Source organism: Salvelinus fontinalis, chromosome 41 (genome assembly GCF_029448725.1).
Source record: "Salvelinus fontinalis isolate EN_2023a chromosome 41, ASM2944872v1, whole genome shotgun sequence".
Lineage (NCBI taxonomy): Eukaryota > Metazoa > Chordata > Actinopteri > Salmoniformes > Salmonidae > Salvelinus > Salvelinus fontinalis.
Genome location: NC_074705.1, coordinates 10,620,030 through 10,639,124, shown reverse-complemented (window position 1 = coordinate 10,639,124; position 19,095 = coordinate 10,620,030). Strand labels below are relative to the sequence as shown.

Below are 19,095 nucleotides of genomic sequence, written 5' to 3'. Positions count from 1 at the left end.
CAATGCATTTCCAATTAGCCTGGTTCCAGATCTGTTAAGTGTGTAAAGCCTATGGTTGTGGCAACCATACAGTAAGAGTTGGCTATCTGCAAACAGATCTGGGACCAGAGGCTAACGTCGACTGGGTCTTATTATCTTTCCTATCTAGTTAACTTATACCTTACAGTGGCCGTGTCCAAATACCCATACTTGCGTTCTAAATAGTAGACTTTTTGGGTATGCGAAAATATAACGTTTTATTGTATGTGAAATTTAAATAAATGTGTATGTTTTAAATGGCAGGATGTCAGACTCAGTTCGGCTTTTCATCAAGTAGAATTTGCTGCACACTATTGAGGAAGAGAATCGTCTTTTCACACCCACGTGTGTTTGACAGCAGCTGATAATCAGAATAGGGGATGCGCTCTACAAACATAAACAAATAGCGGGGAACAAGCGCGGTTGTGCATTAGATGATGACTTCTCAGTATGAATGAGTAGTATGTTGATGTTTGTATGTAGTACTGTTAGTACACAGTATGTAGTTGTAGTAGGCAAGATAGCCAGTCTATTCTGTTAACTTCATAGGAAACATATGGGGTATGGAGTTCCACTCACATATCTCTCTGTATCTGCTGTAGGAGTGCTTTGTGTTCCGAGGGGAGTTTGAGGGCAGCGCCTGTGGCCCCCATGGACCCTACATTCCTGACGTCCTCTTCTGGTCCGCGGTCCTCTTCTTCTCTACTGTCTTCATGTCCGCTTTCCTCAAGGAGTTCAAGACCAGCCGCTACTTCCCCACCAAGGCACGTCCAACTACACCTCATGCTTCCTGAGTGCAAGGAATGTGGACCGGTAGCCACATGTGCAGGGATTTCAATGATATTTGATTGATTGATGCTTGCCAAATAATCTCTCAGGCTTTGGTGGATGTATCCGTGTTCAACCGCCTACTGGTGCGTCCTAATATGAAAATCTACCCATTCTATTTCAATGATGTGTCAATGTGTGCTGTGTGCTGCATGAGTAAGAATAGATTTTCCAGTATATTGATGCCTCCTAGTGGCATCTAAGAGATCCTACATTTACTTGCACTTTGTTATTATAATGATTATGATTTGTTTGCCTTTATTTAACCAGGTAAGTCATTGAGAACACATTGTCTTTTACAACAACGACCTGAACAAGATAGATGGGAACAAACGTGCGGACAAGTGAAGACTTTACAGACAAAGCAGACAATTTATTTGTATTCAAATGACACTGAGCGATAGGAGATTGGCCATAAGCTCAGTTCCTAGTTTGACTGTGAGTTTCTCTTGCTCTTCAGGTGAGAGCCCAGATCAGTGACTTTGCTGTCTTCATCACCATCCTCACCATGGTCCTAGTGGACTATGCCCTGGGAATCCCCTCACCCAAACTGCAGGTCCCCAACAAGTTCAAGGTGAGTACACACACGTGCACGCACACACACACACACACACACACACACACACACACACACACACACACACACACACACACACACACAAATCACGTTCACTCCCTCCCACAGCCAACCAGAGACGACCGTGGTTGGATAGTGAACCCAATAGGACGCAACCCGTGGTGGACCACTATAATCGCGGTCCTCCCTGCGCTGCTCTGCACCATCCTCATCTTCATGGACCAACAGATCACTGCTGTTATCATCAACAGGAAGGAGCACAAACTGAAGGTGATGGCTGCCAATTCAAGTCATTCTACTGTCAGCTTTTACTGCTATACGATGGTAAAAATGATCACAGCTAAAATGTGAAATTGAAAATGTAACTGGTCATTATTACAATATAATGAACAGTCCAAGCCCTAAAGGCTGATTCTATTTGGGGGTTTTGACCAAACGTTTTTTGGGGACTATTTGATTTCTGTCCCATTTGGCTATGGCTGCCATTTGAACTAAAGCCTTGCATACTGTTCCTCATTTCTCTATAACTAAAGATCTGAACAGTATACAGTATATCTCCTTATTGTTCATGTATTATAGATATACTGCCTGTATATCTGCAATATGGATGCTATAACCCCACATCTCTGGTGCCCATCAACAGAAGGGTTGTGGCTACCACCTGGACCTGTTTGTGGTGGGGGTGATGCTGGGGGTGTGTTCTGTGATGGGCCTGCCCTGGTTCGTGGCAGCCACCGTGCTCTCTATCTCCCACGTCAACAGCCTGAAGCTGGAGTCAGAGTGCTCGGCCCCCGGGGAACAGCCCAAGTTCCTGGGGATCAGAGAGCAGCGCTTCACCGGTCTCATGATCTTCCTACTCATGGGCTGCTCCGTCTTCATGACCTCTGTCCTCAAGGTGAGGGAGGTGCGAGGTCAAAGGGCAGACCTCAGATATACATGAGATCAGTTACAACACACACACACTTTAGCACAGTCATGCACCCAAGTGCACGTACATGAGCATACATACAGTAACTGTTGAAGACTAAATGGAGAGCTGTCTGTCTGTTTCCAGTTTATCCCCATGCCTGTACTTTATGGAGTGTTCTTGTACATGGGAGCGTCCTCACTGAGAGGTATCCAGTTCTTTGACCGTCTCAAGCTGTTTGGCATGCCGGCCAAGCACCAGCCAGACTTCATCTACCTGAGACACGTCCCCCTGAGGAAGGTCCACCTCTTCACCATCATCCAGCTCAGCTGCCTGGTCTTGCTGTGGGTCATCAAGACCTCAAATTATGCCATCGTCTTCCCCATGATGGTAACGTGTGTGTGTGTGGACGGTGGGGTTGTGTTTGGGTGGGTAGGGTGGGCGTGTTGGTGGTGGTGGTGGGGGGGGGGGGGGGGGGGGGGGGGGTCTGTGTGTATGCGTGTGCACCAGAGATTGAGAAAGAGACGTTATGTCTGAGTATGTTGGCATTAATTTAGCTTTTATATTTCATTCGGTATTCACCTTAAGCTTTACGTGCAGTAAGTACAGCACGTGTCGATGTCATTCACCACACTTAGTTGACAGGAGGAGAATGTAAGGAGGATTGCTTCTCTCCTCTAGGTGTTGGCTCTGGTGTTCATCCGTAAGCTTCTGGACTTCATGTTCACCAAGAAGGAGCTGAGCTGGCTGGACGACCTGATGCCTGAGTGGAAGAAGAAGAAACTAGAGGAAGGAGAAGAAGAAGAGGTATACAGTACTTGGTGCTCTTAAACATACTGAAGCTTTACAGATATATTAGCACATTATGACTCTATCAATCATCTGGGCTTGTGGTGCAATAGTGTGTGATTTAACAGTCACTTTCTTCTCTCCAGGAGGAGCCCAGTATTATAGTGGAGGAGGAGGAGGGGATAGTTACTCTGCCACTGGAAGGAAATTACAAGTAAGTCCAACTAACGAAACATCCAGAGACTGTTGGCACTAAAAAGTTAGTTTAAAAAAAACCTGGTACAGGTTTTGGTGACTATCTATATAGAGGGCCATGTTGCACATGAGTTGTGTCAACACCGCGGCACAAGCACACTTTTTTAGTGCCAGCAACAGCAGACACGATTTCAGCGAATTCAAGATCAGGGCCTAATCATCAACACATGTCAGAGGATGTCTTGACCATGAGAACATGCAGTGACTGACAGAGCATCCTTGGTTTTGTAGGAGCGATCCCGCGACGGTGAACATTTCCGATGAGATGTCCAAAGGCTCCTTCGGGAACGTGTGGAATAGTATTAGTCCCAGTGACAACTCCAAGAAGGATCCAAGCTCCAAAAGGTTTGGAATGTCCACCAATCAATCAATTAATACAAACCTCTCACCAAAAAATGCCATTTCATCTATTTATTGGACCTGTATATTAGCCGCATGCCATTTTACTTGTCCAATCTCTGCTACTGTCTTGTTTTCTATTGTTCATGATGTGAATACTGTAAAACATATTTAATGTGGATATCAAAGGTGGATTTTGTCCTGCCCTTCGTTGTAGAGATATAGATGTTCATTAACTTCTATCTTGACCCCTATCCTTTCTCATTCCATTCCCATCATAAGCTCCCCTTCCTAACCTCTCAGAAGCTCATTATCCCAAAGGTAAGTGAATCCCAATCCTCAATGGCATGGTGTAACATATCTTGTCCCTCCATTGCAGTTTTCTTGAACCAATGTGCAGTTTATCATTGTATGATGTGGAGGTGACAGTGTCAACGGGATGGTCTTTTGTCGTGCAAGTGTGCCTGTAGTTTGAGTGTTGGACTTCAGTCTTAAGTACCCTGGAGCAACCTGTTATCTCTTGACCCATAAAGAGCCACAGTAGAAACCACCAACTCAAAGTTGGCACTCAGGTCTAAACAAATGTTCCAAGGCGTGTGAATGTGAATGCATGTGTATGGTGGACAGACACACACACACACACACACATAGCATGCTCTGGTGTGGTTTGCCTCTGTGGTGGTTGGGGACAACTGCATGTCTAGGGTGGTTATGCATGATGGTAATATTACCCCAAGTCAATGGAGTGCGTGACATTTCTGCCATGCAGGGCTCCAATACACAATGCCATCCAGCTGGTCAGTTCAGTGGTATACTGTATGTATTGTCTCCTCTAATGCTGTTTGTGACACATAGCCTTTTGTTTTCCAGTGGTTGCGAGAGAAGACATAAGAGGAAGGACTCAAAGTTGGACAGGGAGACGAGTTTGTGATCCATACTGGCTTCGTCACCGTTCTGTGGAAAATAACTCCTAACGAGTCACACTCGACCACCTCTGAACTGTGCTGCACCATGCGTTCTCGTCATGTAAGACTGTGTGTGTGCAACTCGTGTAAATCTTTTAGAAACAGTGTTACCCTATGGAGGAACCAACAAACATTTACTGTGATTATTTTCTATGTATGTCAATGTATGGTGATACCAGCAACAGAGGAAGCAAGGAATTCATATTATTATGTCTATCTACCGGTGGGCCAATTTATTACAGATGTAGGATCTTAATTTGAGCACGTTAGCTACAGCAGGAAAATAATCCTGAAGTAACATGAAATGTGTGGATTATAATTAATGGACATTTTTGTAAGGGCTGAACATATTTTCATAAGGTAAAATCAAGTCTGAAATTTTTACGTGGAAATTTACAAAACTTCAGATGACTTTTTAAACCGTAAATACACTACAAGTTTTACAAGTATTTCTGCAACAGGGTGATCAAATTAAGATCCTATATCTGTATCAACCAAATAGTTTTTAAAGCAACCTTACTTTTTAATGGAATCGTTTGTATTTTGTATGTTTTTTTCTATTTTTTCAGCATAGTAATCCTTTAAAAAAATCAATTACAGTATACAACGAAAATCTTGTTCATGGAATAATCGATGTGTTTTGTTTTGTAATTTGACATCACTGTCGGGTCTCTGCACTTAACGATACGAAAACAGTATACTGTATATGTATCAAATTAAAGTGTTAAATGTACATTTTTTTTCTTGAAATCTCATTTGTAAAATTTTCACTGCCATTTTCCAGAAGATTTGTTGATAGTATTCGTTCTCCATTACAGTGGGGAGGCAGGCCAGTGTTATATTTCAGGCATTGGGGACCATTACATTCCAGTTAGCGTAGCAGCATAGCCCTGCCATTCTATACCTATTGGGAATATGATTCCTTTAGGGTTTTAACCATAGGCTTACAATGAACACCATGTAGTAATTTATAGGATCTCTGGTTTTAACGATCAAATTGTATTTGAAGTCGTTTGATGACCATGTAGAGATACAGTGCCTTCAGAAAGTATTCACACCCCTTGACTTTTTCCCCATTTTGTTGTTACAGACAGAATTTAAAATGTAATAAAATTTATATTTTTTGGTCACTGGCCTACAAACAATACCCCATAATGTCAAAGGGGAATTGTTTTTTGAAATGAACAAATTCATTCAAAATGAAAAGCTAAAATGTATTGATTCAGGGAGTTGAATACTTATCTAATTAAGATATATTACTGTATTTGTTTTTTTTTTTTACAGATTTGAATTTTACAATTAAATTCATTTTAATCCAGCTTTGTAACACAAAATGTGGAAAAAGTCAAGGGGTGTGAATATTTTCAAGAAGGCACTGTACATGTGTGTTCCACGGGCATACAAATGTGTTTTACCGGCATATTGTTCCAGTCACCCTGTCGGTACGTTATGTGATATCTTCTCCTGCATTCCAGTTTGTTTGACAAAGTGATGTTGTGTTCTGATTCTGATCTACCAGTAACTGTATTTAAACACCTGCACAAAGGTGAATCAAACTTAGCGGTGTCTTTCTACAGGATGTTGTGGTTAATTGATAGAAATGCAATAATAGCTTTGTGAGAAAGGGCAAAATGTAATAAAGTGAAGACTCTTAACGATGTACTATACATAGTATATTTTATTCATGTGTAAAATGTTACTAATATGTTACTAAAAACTTTGAATTGGGGTAAGTGAAAACTTGTGGTTTTTATGTAGTTGACGTCTATCCCATTGTACTGTGTTGTTGATGGATTTGACTTATTAGACAAATCAGAATGGATCAATATCAATATCAAATTTTGGCCACTTTACTTGTGGAAATCTGCCTTAAAATTTAGTATTGATAGCTGAAGACAAGTTTATGTTTGAGTTTATTGACTCATCTGTGGAAAATGATCAATTCAGATATTTGTTGTTCTATTATAAATGTGATTTGTTTTACGAGAGAGAGAGAAATGTACGAAACAATAAAGTGACTGAAACATCCTTTCATTTGGTGAACGTTCATATCTTGGCCATCCACTTCTGATCGAGATTAAATGATACCAACACTAATTAACCCCAAACACATCACAGTTCAAAACCAAATCGCCAATGACCTTACTTCCTTTCAATCTGCTGCAATAGCTTTCCCCATATACAGTGTTCTCCACACTCTCAATAAAGGAACCGGGCCCCTATCCTTGGCCTGTGAGGAGCTGGGTGTCCTCTGTCTTTGGGGCGAGGTGCAGGCTGGATTTGTCAGCCCAGATCTCGCCCCCCACACCCACCAGGGTGTAGCGGGTGTGGTCCAGCTCCTCTGGGTCCATCCCCCTAGCCTCCTCCCAGCTGGGCATGGTCAAAGTGGAAGCGAACCAGTTGCTGGTACTCTGCCTGAACACGCCGAACCACGAAATCTGAAGAGGTAGACAGAGAATATTCACAACATATTTCAAATGTCCTTAATTAAATAAATAATACATACCAATACGCACTACGCTCTACTTGTGTAGGTTATCAAGGAGAAAATACATCTACTACAGTGGAGGCTGGTGAGGGGAGGACGGCTCATAATAATGGCTGGAATGGAGTAAATGGAATGGCATGATACACATGAAAACCATGTGTTTGATACCAATCCAATCACTCCATTCCGGGCATTATTAAGAGCTGTCCTACCCTCACCAGCCTCTACTGGCGTGTACCTCATGGTGTATGACGTTTAACTGCAGTCTTTTTTAAATGCATGTGGTTGAGGTTTCTGTTCAGTGTGTGTGTGATGACTGCATACACATCACAGGAGGTTGGTGGCACCTTAATTGGGGAGGACGGACTCGTGGTAATGACTGGAGTAGAATCAGTGGAATGGTATCAAACACATGGTTTCCAGGTGTTTGATGTCATTCCATTTGCTCCATTCCAGACATTATTACGAGCCTAACTCCCCTCAGCAGCCTCCTGTGAATACTCATTATACGGTATGTGCGATTGTGTGTGAGACTGTACACTCTCTTGCCCGCATGCATTATCCCATGCCATGCATCCAATACATCCTTCTGCCTGATTGTGTGTGTGTGCGTTTGTCATCTCAGGCCCTTCCTCCAGTACTGTACCCGGTTCTGTGCGATCCAGCTCTCCTCCAGCTTGTTGCCGTGCTGCTGACACATAATTAAAGCCTTGTTGAGGATGGCGTTAGCCAGGGCCTCGTGGCCCGCCAGCACGTACATGTAAGCTCTGAGGTGCAGCACCCGGGGCGCGTACATCTTGTTGGTCGAGTACTTCCGGTTGAACGCTGTGAAGTGCTGCATAAGAAATACTATGGCTATTAGGACAGTTTCTGGGAAAACATTTAGAATATGGCTGTGTGAGTTTTCTAAAGGTACATTATACACAGCTGTGTGTGTGGGGGCATGTGAAGGCATATGTGCGTGAGAGAGAGTGAGAGAGCGTCTGAATGTGAGTGAGCGTGTGCATAAACCTGTTCATGCATATATTTTGGTCACTTAGCAGACGCTCTTATCCAGAGCAATTATGATTAAGTGACTTGATCAAGGGCACGACGGCAGATTTTTCAACTAGTCGACTCGGGGATTCCAACCAGCAACCTTTCGGTTTCAGGCCCAACGCTCTTAACCGCTAGGCTACCCGTCGCCAGGCTACCTGTCGCCAGGCTACCTGTCACCAGGCTACCCGTCGCTAGGCTACCTTCTGTGTGCTCTGGTAGATGGCTTTGATGTGTTGGTTGTGCTCCACCAGGGCCTTTCTGAACAGAAGCACATGACACTCCAGGAACATGACCACGCCGTTGATGGAGTGGATGGATGAGGGAGCCTGTCGGGTCACTCCACAGGCCTTGGTGTAGAAGAAACAGGCCTTCTCCCACTCACACAGGCGGGCATACCTAGGCCGAACGACACACACACACACACACACACACACACACACACACACACACACACACACACACACACACACACACACACACACACACACACACACACACACACACACACACACACACACACACACAGTAAAGATAGTAGGGTGGACTAGAGTATAGCTTCGGGCTGCATTTTGAAAGGCACAACATTGTAGAACGTTCAGCTAGAAATATGTTATGTAGAACAGAAATGCCTCTCTGGCATGTAGAGAAAATAATCATGTGCACTCTATTCATAACACTTCTATCAGTCCACTGACCACAGAGCCAGAGCAGAGTAGAGGTTCATCATCAGACTCTTGTCAGCCACCAGGTTAGGGTCTGACTGGGACTCCTCCACAAAGGTGTAGCACTCCTCAAACGGACGGAAGGCAAAGCCTGGAACACACACCATGAGACCCAACCTATGCTAGTGGTCCTCTGTAGCTCAGTTAGTAGAGCATGGAGCTTGCAAATGCGGTTCGATTCCCGGGACCAACCATACGCAAAATGTATGCGCACATGACAAAGTCACTTTGGATAAAAGTAAATGGCATTTATAATTATTATCCATTAGTTCATTAACTAAGATATGTCACGTGGAGATGGTGTCCCACAGTGATGGAATATCCAACTTGCCTGAGTAGAGCAGGAAGTCGAAGCAGCCTGCATAGAACCAGCCTTTAGCCGTGCTGATGCGGGTCCTGTTTCCCAGGTACTCCAGACTCTGCATCAGCTGGACACACTCCTCATACCTGGGTGTCATAGAATTCAACCGTAGATAAGGTACACATCCCAGTAAAAGACACAAGTAGAGGTAGTGCTTTACCTCTGTGTGAGGAGGAGGGGTGTGTGAAGGACAGAGATCACCAACATGTCCAGGCCCCGGCGGTTCGTCAGCTTGCTGATTTGTTCTGCTCGGAGACCTGAGAAGTAGAACTACTTTCAATACTGAAACTTTTTTGCTATTTATTTCTTCTCTGTCTGTCTGTCTTTCTGTCTCGCTTGCTTACACACTTATTTGTTTAAACCGAACACACACATCCACTCCTCTCCTCACCATACTGGATGGATTCGTGCAGGGCTCCGGAGCAGAGCTTGACGATGGAGAGGGCGCGTATGAAGTAGCTGGTGAGGATCAGGCCCTCCATGCAGTCAGGCAGCTCAACACAGGTTCCACACAGCATCCTCTCATAGATCTTACACCGGTCGTCCTGACCACTTAGCTGACAGTACTGGAGGTAGTCGATGCACGAGAAGATGATCTATCGACAGAGGTGGTGTGTCTGCGAGTGAGAGGGATGTGGAAGAGTGTAGGGGTGACTGTATACCAGGGTTCCCCAACTGGCGGCCCGCGGGTGGTTTTATTTGGCCAAGAAAATAATTGTCCCGTGGCTGAATCTAGTTGAGGATCCGTGCTCTATACTCTCTTAAGGATGGAAGACTTAGAGAATGTCAGATAATCTGTATTTCCTGATGAATCAATCTCTGAACAGTGTCTCTCTTTCTCCCCCCTCTCCCCCTCAACACACTGAGCCGTGTTGAGATTTCCACTGACCGAACAAACCCATTTCCTCCCCGTTTTCCTGTAAAAAAACAGAGAAGCAGAGTAAACAATCCACCTTGTTCTCCTCTGCACTCTTCTGGGCTGAGTTCATCTCCATAGTGATGGCCAGCGATGCGTTGAGCATGTTCTTGGGAGCTCTCCTCATGCAGCCGATTTGCCACATGTACGACAGACAGCAGATCTGCTCGTGGAGGAACGCCAGCTTCTTCTCTCTTTGGACACCAAGACAACAATACCATCTAAACAACAAAACCTTTAAAAAGTGGAGCATGCACACGATTGTAAGATCCACTCAATTGATGGTGGAGCGCCTACTTCACCACTGTGCTAGAGTATATTTGCATAAAACGTTTTACTGTTTGAGTTGAATGCAGATAAATGACTTAATTGTAGGTTGCGGTATGTTGTAGTATTTTGTCGTCAATAAACGGAAAATAGTTGATATTATAGTGCTTGCTGTATATAATATATATATATATATTAATTTGTTTAATCTTTATCTTTATAGGAGCTTGTTGAACATAGAACACACCCAGGGTTGTCAGCGTTCTTGGATCTGTAGCACAGACTTTTCATCTTCTCACAGACGTATTTCAGGGACATGGCCACACGGTTCGTAGGGAGACGTCTGTTCAGGAGCCGTAGGGCGCTGGAAAACATGCTCTCAGCCTCCTCGATTTGACCTGTGTTGTACAACACCTAAATGTACAACAAACTATACACTTTAGTTTGAGAAAAGCACTATTTTGTGTAAATGCAAATCGTCATTATCCTTTGCGATCATAAATATAATTTCAGTGAACTCTTACCTCCCCTCTGAGACGGAAAATACAGGCTCTCTCAAAGTTGTTGATTTTCACTTTGACTTTCGGGTCGGCAGTCTCAAAGGCTGGCTTGCCCACTTTCAGATTATCCAGTATGATCTTGGCTTCGTTTAAATAGGACAGGGCCTGTGAGAAAGAGAGAGAGAGAGAGTATTTCTGTATGAGCGTGAACAGATCAGAAAAAAGTGTAATGGACACACACACACCTTGAGGTTGTTGGAGAGGTAGGCCGAAGCTGCGGCGGTCTCTAGCAGGTAATAAAAGGTTTTGGGCACGTCGCCCACGCCCGTGCAGTGGCGCACCATGGGGCACAGCACACACTCCGTCACCTGGGCACACCTACACTTCCTGGTTCTGTCCACTGTGGTGTTGTACTCATTCACCATAGAATCTAGTTTCAACAAGAACTCGTCCTCCTCACTGACACACGCAAACACACAAATACATTTGTTATGGAATCAGCCCACTTGTATTACTGGCCAGCTGATCTGGGACCAGGGGTAGAGTATAAAACCTTACCTGTTGGGATGCAAAGGGCTGACCTGGTTCAGTTGTATAGTCTCTGAGAGGTGGAGAGGAGAACAACACCAACAGCACACGTCAAATCAACCCTTAATGGTTACTTAGATCAGCTGGTTACAGCGTCACTATTGTCAATCTGCATGAGCGTGCGTGTGAAGTGTTTGTGTGTGTGTGTTTGGCCGAGCATGAGTGTTTGTGTGCGTTTTCTCAGCTTGCGTGTGCTTCTCTAGCGGAGAGGTCAGTGGGTCCATCACTCACCCTTGGGGAGCCCCAGTGTACTTTGGCCCAGGAACAGGGCCTCCCCAGACTCTTGTACGTTGAGCAAACTCGGGTGGATCTCGATGAGGTTGTTCCCTATAGCCGCCTTGTGGCCGAAGATGAACTCGGCGATGCCGCAGTCCCTGCAGCGGTGGGCCTGCTTGAGGAGGTAGCTGGCACACTTCTGGTGGATGTCTCTCTTCTGCTCCTTCAGCCACAGATCGTAGGCCGTCTCCTTGACCAGGGCCGTGCAGAAACGCATCACCCTGCAGCGCCACACGCCGTCCACAGACGCCTTGCCTGACACTTCTGAGAGGGTGGGTGAAGGAGGAAGGGCGAAAGATTTGGGGGGAAGAAGGTAGAGAGAGTCAGAGGGGAGACAGAAAGAGGTAGAGAGTGAAACTTGTCCTTGTCTGCACTAGCCTCAGCTCCACTACTGACCTTCACGGACGTCTTCTTGGCTGTCCTGGACACAGTAGCAGTTGAGCGCGCCCCAGCACTCTGACTCCTTGGTGAGTTGCTGGGTGAACTGCTTGGGCTTGGAGCCGCACTCAAACGTGCCCGACTTGAACAGCGAGGTGAGCGACAGGTTGAGCTTGTCGGGGTTTTCTGACTCTGGCAGGATGTTGATGAGCATCTGTGTGGTGATGGTTTGGCCGATGATGGCAGCACACTTCACCACCATCTGGTCGGCCGGCTGCAGGTGGTCTAGGTGGGCCAGGGCCATGCCTGAATAGAATTCCCTTTTAGTGTTATATTTATGAGTCATTTCTATCAAATAAGACTAATGAGATGAGGTTGCATTGTGTTTGGGGGCAGAATGCAGGAACCCTGACTACACCTTTCAATGTCAGAGGGATGGGAACTTCGTGGAATTTGGCAGCTTCTCCGACAAAACAGACCAAAGCACGGTCAACAAAATGGTCCAGGGTTGTGATCTTGCGGGATTTCAACATGGATGCCTTGGGTGGACCTGCAACATTACAGTGTTTCACAAACAAGGGTGTTGATTGGCTGGGAAACCTGCCACTCATATATTCTCAGCCAATAGGTCTGTCCGTTTCACAGACAAGGGTGTTAATAGGCTGGGAGACCTCCCACTCAGACATTTTCAGCCAACAGATCCATCTTCCTACCCAGCGTTCCGGCCCTGGCGTCCTCCTCTTGCCACACCTGGCTGGGTTTGGAGCAGTGTACCACCAGGGTGGGCTCAGGGAACAGGATGTCTACGTCTTTAGCCTCATCCTCCTCCTCCACCTCCTCGATCACGATCAGATTTCCCAGATACAGACTCTTCAAGAGCTCCTCACAGTAGTATGGAACTCCATGGCTTCTCTCCACCAGGAACCTAGAAAACAGATCACACTTTGAATTGATACATGGCATGTCTTCATGAGGTAACTCCGGCTTCTTCTGTGAGATATTCATGTACTGAGACAATGACAGCCTTAGAATGAGTCTTTAAAAAATAGCTATACAGTCGACAAGCCAATTCAAAAGTAACATTCAAATAAATTACTTTTTACTTCCTCTGGATATCGATGCTTCAGTTGTCTTTGAGGACTCAAAGGTCAAATTGGGGCGCTTATATTTGTCCTCTTTCACTGTTTCACTGCATGTACAAGTGGGTAACCTGAACGTGTGTGAGGTGTGAAACTCCCAACTCCCCCCTGAGACACCCTCGGCGAGTCGATATGTGTAACGTATGTATATTAACACAGTGTGTGTGTGTGTGTGTGTGTGTGTGTGTGTGTGTGTGTGTACACGTACAGCTCCACCTCGCTAGGGATGCGGACCACCCCCAGGATCTGGCAGGCTAGCTGGGCGATGACGGGGGGCTCCAACCCAGGCAGGTTAAGGTAGAGGGTCCGGGGGTCCTTGATGATGCGGCTAAGCTCCGGGAAGGGCCCGCCCTGACTGGTGTGGGGGAGAAGGGCCATACACACCAGAACCGAAGCTCTTTCGCATGCTTCGAGCAGGAAGGTCAATGAGGCTCGATCCACAAAGTGAGCCTGGTCCAGCACGTACACGCACGGCTCGTCCTCGGCGAACTAGACAGACCACACACACGTAGTTATCACGAATCAATTGAATTCTAAGTAATCAAACAATCAATTTGCCACCTAAGTCATGTTTTTACATCATCCACGTTATTTTCTTCTACAGTACCTTGCAAAACAACTCCAGAAAGTAGTTCCTCATCTTCTTGTTCTTCGTTTGACTGTCCATGAGTGACACATCCTTAGACACAGTAAACTAAAAGCATAGAACAGAGCTTACAGAAAAGACCCATCTACCCTCGTTAGCTACTACGAAACAGAATAATAACTTTTAGAAAAGCAACGTTCAAAGAGCCCCACCTACCTTGACTAACAGGATATCATTGAGAAGGCAGAGGTTCTGCCTCATCTTTGGGTCTAGGATCTTGGAGAGGAGGACTCTCTCTCGCTCGGCGTAGCTCTTACAGTTCTGAACTGACATGACGATGGCCAGTAGGGTCTGGAGAGCATAGTTAGACTGCTTGATGTCCGTCTTGGCCAGCTCAAAAGAGATCACTCTGAAAGAAAGGAGACAGAAGACAACATTTCCAATCCCCCATTGTTGATGTCTATTTTTCTTTGTCACTACTGGGGTTGACTTACAATGAAATGAAATGATCACAGCTTGGGATATAGCACATATCTGTTGTATTATCAACTAGCCTGGTGTCAGATCTGTTTGTACATTTGGCATGACAATGACCATCATAGTTGCCAAGACCTGAGCTGGGACCAGGCTAACTAACCAAGCTCTTCTGGGACCAGGCTAAACTAACAGCTGGCACTGACCTGACTCCCTCCTTAGCTGTTCTGTATACCACCTCAGCCAGCAGGCGACTCTTGCCATAGCCGATAGCTCCCTCGTAGATCAAAACATTGTTGTAGTTCTTGTGACCTGCAGCCCTGGCCTCCAAGAAGCCCTTCAGCATGCTGGAGTACACTTCAATTTCTTTCTCTCGGCCTAGGGAGCATTTGAGAGCAACATATCATTCAAATCAATGTGATCTTGCACGATGAATGCATGTCATTCATAATCGTCAATACGAGAGAAAACTCACCCAAAAGAGGATATCCCTCCTCTCTCTCAACGGACATAGGTGCTTTACCAACAGTTCTGGAGATGAGATGTTGTTTTATAAGCATGTATGAGCCACAACAATACACCTAATTATCTAACATGACAATAGTACAGTGCTCAATATGAAAGTGAGTACCAGTCAAGAGTTAATGGACTATAAATGATGTTGGTCACATCAGATGGTCGTACATCTGCTGTTTATTGGCCATGAACTGATATAGGACTCCAGGGTTCTTGACTCCCTTCATGGCTTTCTTGGGCAGCTCGTTAAAATAAAACGCGGGGAGTTTTGAGTAGTAGCAAGTCTCGCTGTCACATGACACTACCCCGGGGTAGTGCATCATCAGCCGTGCCGCCAGGTTCACCTTACGACCAATCACTAACGACAAAGGACAGAGATAGAGTTCAAAGTTCATAGGTCAAACTGGTCAAAATCTGAACATAATAGGTATGTGAGTTAAAATAATATAAAAGAGTCTACAACAAGTTATAGTAAAGTGGCAGTGGCAAAGCACAGTTCCACCTGAGAGTTCAAGAGGATGTCAAGGGGATTGTACCTGTGTATTCATGCCTCACTGGATGTCCTACTACACCACAGAACACTGGGCCTGTGGTTACTCCAACAGAGACAGTCCTGTTGGACAACATTGGACCTTTTGTTAACTAACTATACAACATATTGCACTCAAGTGTAATACAGATGTAGGATCTTAATTTGAGCCAGTTTTCTAGAGCAGGAAAATAGTCCTGTAGCAAAAGAAAATGTGAATTATTATGTGAATTATAATTCATGGTCATTTTTGTAGGAGTTTATACATTTTTTGTAAGGGAAAATCAAGTGGAAATTACAAACTTCAGAAGCCTTTTTAAACCTCAAATACACTACAAGTTTAACATGTCCTGCATTGCAGGAAAATGATCCTGCAACAGGGTGATAAAATTAAAATCCTGCATCTGTAGCTTGATAAAAATTAAAGGCATGTGGTCCTAGAATATTAGGATCAAATGGGCCTTACTTGAGGCTGCGGATCTCTTTCTGGCAAAGGTAATGTACTTCATAGGCAGCCTGTAAGGCATGGGCACTCTCATCCTCCCGCTTGTCCCCAGGGAGCCCAAACAGACAGAGGAAAGTACAGCCCTGCAACAAACTCCTTGTTATATAAAAACATACAGCGGGTTTGACTGAAGAAGAAAGTCTTGGTGAGTGCACCCATTGTTACTGTTTCTGGTTAATTGGGTTTGTAGTTTCTCTCATTGCCACCGGGAACAGAGAACTGCTGGGGTGTATTCATTAGTTCACACCGTACCAAAACATTTTGCATTTGTTATTGGACAAGTTAATGTTAGTCCCTCCCCGTTTCAGCCTGTTTACGTTCATTTGGTTCCTACTGAATAAACCCCCAGGATTCCATCTTGAACAAACCACTAACTGACCTTGTCGAACATGAACACTTTATTGACCCTCCCGTGGTGCTTGACTATCTGCTGACCGATGCCAATGGCAGCCTGGTGGATGGTCATACACTGCTCCTGGTCACTCTCTCCTCCCTTGAACTGCATGTTGACAAACACTATGGTGGCCGGACGCATCTCAGAAAGATACTCCAGAGGCTGGTCGTCATCTATCTAATGAGGGAGGAGAGGTCAGAATGGAAAACCATGGTTACGTCCCAGTGACCGTACTAGCATACTTAGTAGAATGTTTGCTCAATACCTTTCTTAATTCTATGTAAGTAGTAGTGTGGACATTAAAACAGAGCCTACATTTATACATTCACAGATAGTGATTCTGATTTGGAGAAAACGGACAACTTTTGCTATTGTAAAGAAAGAGGACGGTAGTAGGTAGGTTCTTACCTTCTGCAAAACCGTTTTCATGATGTACTTCCGTAAAGTTTTCTCAAGCTCTGCGTTTGGCATCAGTCGAGATGCTTTCCTCACACAATCTGTAGACCAAAAAAAGGACTGGTTAGGATGTTACAACACAACCATGCAAGTAGAAATATCACAGGCTGATATCTAGCTACTCTCTTTACTGTACCTCCTGTTACTTTTTCATGCTCTACAGACGTTCCTATTGAATCCTGGTACTTCTCAACAGAGAAACTGGGCTCTCGCTTGATGTATCGCACCTGCATTGAATGACAGCCATTTACATATAGTCATCTAGAAACCACCAGCCTACTTGAAAGTGCATTCATCATAACTGTATCCATCCATCCACAAACACACACACACACACCTTCACAGCTCTCTCGTTCTCTATGGGGTCAATGGCGATGTTGTCCCTCTCACATAGTTCCCAGGCGTTAGGTGACAAGATGATTGTGCTGGCCACCGCCAAACCCTCTGCCAGCCGCACCTCGTCTACTGCCCGGCCAATCACCACAAAGTACTGACTGATCTCGTCTCCTACGATCACCTTGGAGAGCTTCCCAGCAGATATACCTTGGGACAGCAGAGGAGAAAAGGTATCATATTTGAGGTTCTAGTTGCCTATAAAGTCAAGTGTAGCCAGATAATAAGGGCACAAATTCACAAAGAGTAGAGTACTGTTCTAGGATCAGGTCCCCCTTATTCAAATCAAAATCAAATCAAATGTTATATTTAGCAGATGTTATTGAAGGTGCAGCGAAAGCTTGTGTTCCTTATGATTTAAAAGGAAAAACTGATCCTAGATCTGCACTCTTTGTGAATACAGGCCCTGGTGTTATAGCACAAACATGTCTCTCGGCCTGTAGGAGACTCAGACAAGCACCTATTTTAACTTTTAGCTGACAGCCCACTTCTGTCTCCCGGACTCCACACTGGTCCTGGATGTTGAGGCTGCATTTGACTACCAGGGAGATTACTTCACTGAGCTGGACTCTCTCCACCGTCCATAGAGCCAAGATGGCATCACCTGTGATTAAAAGTTGTTTGGCCATGAAGAGTAGAAAAGCACTGTAGCTAGGAATTGTTATGGTGAATCTGTGTCTCAAAGCTGAGAGGGAAGCCTATTGTTACCTGCATAATTCAGAATATCTCCCCCAGCATCAAGGATATCTGAAATACAGGCAACAAAGCATTGCTTATTTTTTTTTAGACTAACTTAGTCTAAGTTAAGTTAACTAACGGTACATCACGTTAGATTGATATTGTATTGCTTTAACTTAATAAACCCATTGCTAACTTACGACTGACTATTTCACCAATGTAGCTGTTGAGTGTGCGTGTCAACTCGTCTGCTCCATAGCCTTTCTTGCTACTCAAACTGAATTTCTCAGTCAGATTAGTGAAGCCTAAAAAATATACAAAATTGATTAGTTGACTTCCAGCTAGTGGGTTAGCAAACGTTAGCTAGCTAGCTTCTAAACGTAGATCGAAAGGGAGAATTCCAGCTCATGTTAGCTAGCGAGATAGCTAATGTAGCTAGCTACTGTAGCTAAGGAGATTTTACATAGCTTGCCTGATACATCCGCGAAGAGAAGGACTCCATGAAAGTTCTCTGCGTAGGGGATGTCGTTGGTGAGGGTGCTGTAGACAACAAGATCAGGTACATGGGCAGCTATTTTGCTTATTTTGTACGAGTCCTCTATCTCACCATCTCCCTTTATCCAACCCATTTTAGCTGTAGTTTAGGGGCATCATGTTTTTCCGTTGAGCGAATCTGAACTGTCGTTTTTCCGTGAACGTTCTAGAATTCAGATTTTCACTACAAACTCTGTTTCACCAATTCAAAAAGAAGTAGCTATTATTTGTATTTTTTTAATAACTAAACGTTACTTGAATGCCATGCATGTTGGTTTCAGAACCACGGACAGAGCTTATTTGAGACGCATAGCCAGTTTCTCACCTTCTAGTCTAGTACATAAACTACGATCATTGGCACAACAGTTGAATGTGATGTTTTTTTTTCAGCACCATGAACTTAAATAGTTTGGGATTCCATTCGTATGGATGCATGGCTTGTCAAAAACAGTACAGCAAACACAATGAAAGAGTTTAATTTTGCAGAGCAGGTTTTGATACATATGGGGTAAAAAACAAATTCACACAAATGTTACCAGATAATTTTGCACATTATATCTGAGTTTTTACCATGTTCCCTTTTTTTCAACATTACAAATATAGAAAATAATGTTAATTTATAGAAAAATATTTGTATGATTTGACAACTGACCTGATGCATAAATGCACCACAAAGTTA

The 19,095-nt window shown here is 44.4% G+C and overlaps 2 protein-coding genes across 3 annotated transcripts in view; one reads left to right on the top strand and one right to left on the bottom strand.

Moving 5' to 3' along the window:
• Positions 1-6,706, top strand: part of LOC129840386 (sodium-driven chloride bicarbonate exchanger-like) — a 37,616-nt gene extending 30,910 nt beyond the window's left edge. For both annotated transcript variants that reach the window (XM_055908219.1, XM_055908220.1), the window contains 10 exons: positions 621-782; positions 1,307-1,420; positions 1,532-1,693; positions 2,067-2,318; positions 2,478-2,720; positions 3,012-3,137; positions 3,266-3,333; positions 3,606-3,719; positions 3,996-4,034; positions 4,584-6,706. In XM_055908219.1, coding sequence (XP_055764194.1) covers positions 621-782; positions 1,307-1,420; positions 1,532-1,693; positions 2,067-2,318; positions 2,478-2,720; positions 3,012-3,137; positions 3,266-3,333; positions 3,606-3,719; positions 3,996-4,008 — 1,254 coding nt within the window. In that variant the 3' untranslated portion in view covers positions 4,009-4,034; positions 4,584-6,706. The remainder of the gene's footprint in view (positions 1-620; positions 783-1,306; positions 1,421-1,531; positions 1,694-2,066; positions 2,319-2,477; positions 2,721-3,011; positions 3,138-3,265; positions 3,334-3,605; positions 3,720-3,995; positions 4,035-4,583) is intronic.
• LOC129840391 (adenylate cyclase type 10-like) lies at positions 6,330-18,790 on the bottom strand. The gene is made up of 32 exons (XM_055908226.1): positions 18,355-18,790; positions 18,083-18,187; positions 17,913-17,951; positions 17,665-17,808; positions 17,149-17,354; positions 16,948-17,038; positions 16,764-16,852; positions 16,341-16,532; positions 15,923-16,044; positions 15,464-15,540; positions 15,096-15,285; positions 14,887-14,942; positions 14,618-14,789; positions 14,154-14,346; positions 13,959-14,045; positions 13,560-13,840; positions 12,926-13,137; positions 12,631-12,762; positions 12,231-12,518; positions 11,790-12,098; positions 11,529-11,571; positions 11,216-11,429; positions 10,995-11,135; positions 10,718-10,884; positions 10,241-10,397; positions 9,679-9,883; positions 9,448-9,544; positions 9,258-9,373; positions 8,900-9,017; positions 8,405-8,600; positions 7,813-8,001; positions 6,330-7,116 (listed from the first exon to the last, which is right to left on the bottom strand). Exons 1-32 carry the CDS (start codon positions 18,509-18,511, stop codon positions 6,898-6,900), a joined length of 5,004 nt encoding a protein of 1,667 aa, XP_055764201.1. The 5' UTR covers positions 18,512-18,790; the 3' UTR covers positions 6,330-6,897.
• Between the last annotated feature and the right edge of the window lie 305 nt (positions 18,791-19,095).